The sequence below is a fragment of the Citrus clementina genome, unplaced genomic scaffold (genome assembly GCF_000493195.1).
Source record: "Citrus clementina cultivar Clemenules unplaced genomic scaffold, Citrus_clementina_v1.0 scaffold_1, whole genome shotgun sequence".
NCBI classification, from domain to species: Eukaryota; Viridiplantae; Streptophyta; class Magnoliopsida; order Sapindales; family Rutaceae; genus Citrus; species Citrus x clementina.
Genome location: NW_006263303.1, coordinates 14,457,500 through 14,463,283, shown reverse-complemented (window position 1 = coordinate 14,463,283; position 5,784 = coordinate 14,457,500). Strand labels below are relative to the sequence as shown.

Here is a 5,784-nt window from a genome sequence, read left to right as displayed (position 1 = left end):
AAAACGAGTAGCGCTTCTGTGTTTGGGAGAATTTAATAACTGGAGAGAGTGGGGAAATGTGAAGTGTGATGTTGGTAGTCAGAGAAGAAAAGTGAAGATGAAGGAGTGAGTGAGAATGAGTTAATAGTGAAGTGTCGAGAGAGAGAGTGTTGCATGTGATGAGATTCAACTTTCAGTCATTTTTTACTTTTTTTTTATATTTCTAACAATTAAAAATGTCTTGCTGAGAGAGAGAGAAAATGATGCATGTGATGGGATTCAAATTTCAATCATTTTTTACTTTTTTTTTATATTTTTAACAATTGAAAATGTCTCGAATGACAAGAAAGAGAAGGGAACGGCAACACAAGCTGTCATTTCTCTCAACTTTCTCTTGGCATTCTAGGCAGGATGCATTTTCCTTTCAATAACACCAGTTTCTTTTGTTTTAAAAATCCAAGTCAGTAACAAGTTCACTATAATTTTTAGTTAAAATATTGATTTTCTACTCCATTTCCTAATATTTCCTTTTTATCATTTTATGTATTCAAATATAGGTTATGTGAAGCCTGCTTTTGTCTAAGATCCTCGATGTAAATATTTTTTGTACGTCAGAGGTATAACGTTAGCCGTATAATAAGTCAATGACATTTTGTCATGTTTATTAAAAAAATATTACTAGATAAATGAGTAGTTAAGTTGAACGGCAACACAAATCTCATGTTATTAATTATCATCAATATAGAGAAAAATCTGATCCAAGTCAAGAGACTATTAACATATATGCAATTGCTTGGCTTAAACAACCTATGTAATTGGGTGTATGTAGAAAAACAAATGTTTATCAATGTCTAATTATTGGTAATATGATTATCATTGTTGTTTTTGTTATTTCTTCTGTACTTTATAGCTATCATAATATTCATTGCATAAAACTTTACGTTCATCGAAACCTTAACAAACTGCTAATTCTTGCTTGGTGTAAGTTACTTGGGTCACAAATAATGTATTCCTCTATTATAATCATAATATTTCTGTAAAATAAGCGGAAAATATTATTTGAATATTAGTAAGATAGAAATGATAGTAACTAGTATGAATAGTAACATCATTTTGTATCATAATAGCGTAAATAGTGCTCATATTTTCTTTTTTTTTTTATTTACATTTTTTATAATTTTATAAATTATCAAAAGCCTCCAAAGGCCTTTACCCAGCCCCACTGTGAATGGACCTTTAAAATTTTAGCTCATGTCCGGGGATTTATTCTGAGGGCCTAAAGCTCACGGGCCTAGACCGGGCCAGCCCAAGCTTGAGTTGGCCCAGGCATTTTTGCTAAGCCTAGTCAATTTAACCAATCACTGTGATAATTCATTTCATAATCTTGATGAAATGTGGCTTATAATCATAATTTAACAAAAATAATAAAGTCATCTTTAAGTCCGCTTGACGTCTGCTTCTTTTTCAAAAGCATGGTAGAAAATTCTTCCGTAACATATACCTTGTAATAATTTGTTTTCCATGAGAGAAAGAAGAAAAAGGAAAGTTACCTTTGAAACTTTTAATTTTTATCCTAAATCTACTTCTCCTTTATGCCTATAAAGCATGCATTGAGACCGTCAACAACCATATACTTAGTAGCAAGAAAAACACAAATTATTTCATCAAGTTTTTGAGAGGGGATATTTATTGTTAAATACACCTATTTTTAATTCCAAAATGCACACATTTAAAATTAAAATTAGGGATGACACCAAAATCTCTTTAAAATTCAAAAATAAGGATGAAAAATTAAAAAAAAGGATTACAAGCTTGAAAAGCCCTGGGCAAGTGAGGGCCGAACTTCTTTATTTTATTTCTATTTTTTTAGGTCACAATATTCAATGCTGAACTAATCCTTTTACTAACATTTTATAAAGATATAATTAGTAATTATCGGATAAGAACATAAAATTAATTAAATCTTAACTGTATATTACCATATATACACGTGACAAAAAAAATATAAAAAATTGAGCATAAATCAACTCAGCATTAGATCCCATAGGACAACCATAGATGTAAGCCAAGTTGATGGCTATTGGCTAATCGCAATCTCATAATGATGTTCTTCAAATACTAACCATAGAAAATGAAGGATCTTTAATATGGGGAGTTGTTGATAACTTGATATCCAACAAATTGCCCGTGAATCAAACAAATGTACATTGGATACCACTGAACAAGTGATCATTTATCCAAAATTTTGTCTGAGAGAGAAAGCAGTACCCAACATAGTGCACGTTACTCAGGTCCACATGAAATAGTTTTATATAATAAAGTTTTGGACAAAACTAAACCCTTATCTAGACTTGTAGACAGAACAGGTCGATCGGATCAGTTCTATGTGTGTACATGATGAATACATGCTCAACAAATTACCATACACTAGAATTATTGAGTCAAGTTGCCTCAAGGGTATTGAATACAAGACACAACACAACGCAGGACACAACAAGACATTACACTTCAATGGATAAATCGGTATCTTATCATGCCAGGTCACCAGGATGGCTTGAGCTTAGCTTTAAAATTTGTCACAGGACACAACAAAAGCATGAAATGTGACAGGAACTGAAATTTAGAATGACGCTATACACCCATTATAAGGTCTTAAAATTTAGAGTTGGGGGTTTGATTACCTAGACTCCTAGACTAACATATACAGAACAGTACTTGAACAAGCCAACTACTGGGAATAGATGGGAAAAAAATAAAAATTTAAACAACATGGCAGTTTCCATTCACTAAATTAAAACCGTGAGGATGATACAGCAAAGGACATGAATAACAACCAAAGTGATACAAAGGAGAGGTAGAAAGGAACCGCAAGAGTGATCGAGGAAGATTGGTTGTAAATATCCGAAGAATCAACGGCTAGAGGCATTCCATCGCTGCTAAGAGTGCATGACTGAGGTTCAAAGCCGTCTCTGCTCAACATCATAGCTCGTATGACAGCGGAAACCGTGTGAATGTATGCCGTTCGATTTTTTTCAAGAAGCCATGTGAGGCCCATCAACTGACAATCTTTGTTGTGCATTTTGGTGGTCCTGTCCTCTGCTTTGCTTGTATTAAAAGTCTTCTTGTTAAGCTGCATAAAATTATTGTCAATTTTATAAGTAAGTTAAGAGTTGATATTTGATTGGACTAGAAGTACTTGTTTGGTAACCCAATTTTAAAATGGACCAGCTGGTTCAAGATCCAATCTATATCAATGGAAACCCACACTTTTAAGCCTTCCAACGGCTGGCAGTATTCCCAACCACTTGCAATCAATTAAATTTGTTGTTAATAATTTTGGAATATTGTGACAAACAATGTTATCTACTATTGAACTCTTAAAAATAAGAATTAATTAGTTTGATTTCTTATTAGAAAAAAGAATAGTACTAATCAAGCCAGCCATTATTTTCAAAATGGAAGAATGTTAGCAAGCCCTCCTCCTACTACATTAAACGAACCATAACCATCCAAACTCATTATAATGAGCATAAAAAAAATCAACAAAAACGAAATAGGTAGTGAAAGAAACGCAAAAATGAAGAGAATAAGAGGCATGACTATGTTAGTCCTCATCTAAGTAATAACACAGGCCACATTGGTAACGACTGGAGTAAATAATATAATTCAGTGGGCGACCGTGATTACCTTATGGACCATGACTGTGGTCGACACTGACACATGGCGTTCTCTAATTAATCACTCGATTGTGCCACGTGTCAAGGTACACAAACAACTTATAAAACGTTATATAATCTTAAAGACTATTATAAATCAAGGTCTTGCTAAGTTATATCATAAGTAATTTACCGTAAACCCAAAAATAGTTACCCGGGACCTCCCATTTATTTAGATGCTATAATTTTCTAATATTAAGTAATTTAACTACTTTTGAGTTACTGTAACATAGCAGTTGCGTATAAATCATTATAAGGAGAATGAATCCCACTCGCCATAGCGCGTGGGGAGCAAGTGATATTGAACAGAAAACTTTCCCAATTCACCAAAGAGAGCCAATGAATTAATGTCATGTGAAGAAGAAGAACAGAAACAAACCCTAATCAAAGAAATTACCTGATAGAGAGAATTCAAGCACTTGTTACAGCCACCAAGACCTGGGAATCCATTGACATTGTTGCTGCTACTCAAGCAGTGCCTCTCCAGCCTCTTCACGTTCACATTCCCAACAAGCTTTCCTCTCGGATTCAAAGAAAAAGCTTCCGGGCAAGTCAGAGGATGCAGTCGAATGCCACAGTAACAGTACACAACATCGCAAGTCTCGTTGGGCCTCGGCAGATCAATGCCTCTCTGTTTCATGGCTTTCCCCAAATCATCAACGCAGGTCTCAGAGTCATCGGGGAGCAACGGCAGGTCCACAGACCTGGTGGCGGGGGTCTTTGCTGTTTCTGTAGCTGCTCTGCCGAGGGCGGTGGTGGAGTAGGCGGCGTAGAGCCACGTGGCGAGGACAGGGCAGCATCGGCTGCGCGTCAGCTGGGAAGAGGCCTGCGTGGTGGTGAGGTGTCCTCCGGTGCAAGCGGACTTGACGGAGTGGAAGAGCTCTTCGGGGAGGTCGAGAGGACAGCCCGCGACATTGGACTGTTCGGGAAAAGCGGGGATTGTCGCGGGGGGAGACGGGCTGGTGGTGCTGACAACAAGAGGCTGGATTGTTTCCGGGTCCGGGTCGGGTAGTGAGGAGATTACTATGGGGAAGATTATAATGAAGAAGAAGAAGAAATAGTAGAGAAAGAAGGGAGAGTTAGTAGTGTTTCTGTTACTCATTGGATTTGATTTGTTTTGTGTTTGAGAAAATGAAATGAATTGAGTGAGTAAATGGGAGAAAAAGGAAAAGTGGAGAAGGGGAAAAAGTAATGAGTGATTGTTTGTTTGTTTGTTTGTCACCTTGGTTAGATCCAAGATCAGTAAAGCAGAGTTCAGTGGGGATTAGTAGTGATAAATGTATATCATCATCAAATCATTCTTTATGGTTCTACCAACTTTTTGGTTATGCCTACTCAGTGGATTCATTTTCCCCTTCTGTTGCTAAGAATAAGAAATTCTGAGTGAATACAGTCACATTTTTACGTTAACTGTCGTCGTTATCAGACATTATAGCCTCGGGCCTTTGGACTTACCTGTTAAAGCGCAGAGGTTTGAAATTTTATTAATTTTATATTTTAAAAAAAAATTATTTTTTTATAATTAATATTTAATTTTTAAATATTTACATTTAAATAAAAATAAATTTTTATAATTTTTATTTGAATAAAAAATTTTAAATAAAAATAAATATTATATTCTAAAAATATATCTATAAAAAATACTTATTTTTAAATTATAAAAATTAATCTTTTTTATTTTGACTTATAAGTAAATAAATGTTACATAATTAAATTTATGGTATTTTTATTTATAAAAATAAATATAATACCATTTATAATTTGATATTAGAAAAAAAAAATACAACGCATTTACCTACTCATATTAATAATATTTTGATTTCAGAAAAATTCAGATCCATTTATTTTTAAAATATAACAATAAACTCTACATTAATTCTCTTAAAGGCTTTGTAAGACATCATTTTATTCTTTATTGATGATAAATTAATATTTATGTTATAATTTACACTTTTAGTTATATGGATTGATTATTTCAACTGAACACTAATGAAATATAAGATTACCATCATCCGTACTGAGAAAAGATTTCAAAAGAAAGGAGCTTCATCATTTTGACTTTACTTTAAAATTTCTTCTACTTAATTTG

General features: G+C 33.9%; 1 protein-coding gene across 1 annotated transcript; it reads right to left on the bottom strand.

Moving 5' to 3' along the window:
- Window positions 1-2,133: 2,133 nt before the first annotated feature.
- Window positions 2,134-5,101, bottom strand: LOC18056128 (uncharacterized GPI-anchored protein At4g28100). The gene is made up of 2 exons (XM_006451595.2): window positions 4,093-5,101; window positions 2,134-3,109 (listed from the first exon to the last, which is right to left on the bottom strand). Exons 1-2 carry the CDS (start codon window positions 4,795-4,797, stop codon window positions 2,771-2,773), a joined length of 1,044 nt encoding a protein of 347 aa, XP_006451658.1. The 5' UTR covers window positions 4,798-5,101; the 3' UTR covers window positions 2,134-2,770.
- Between the last annotated feature and the right edge of the window lie 683 nt (window positions 5,102-5,784).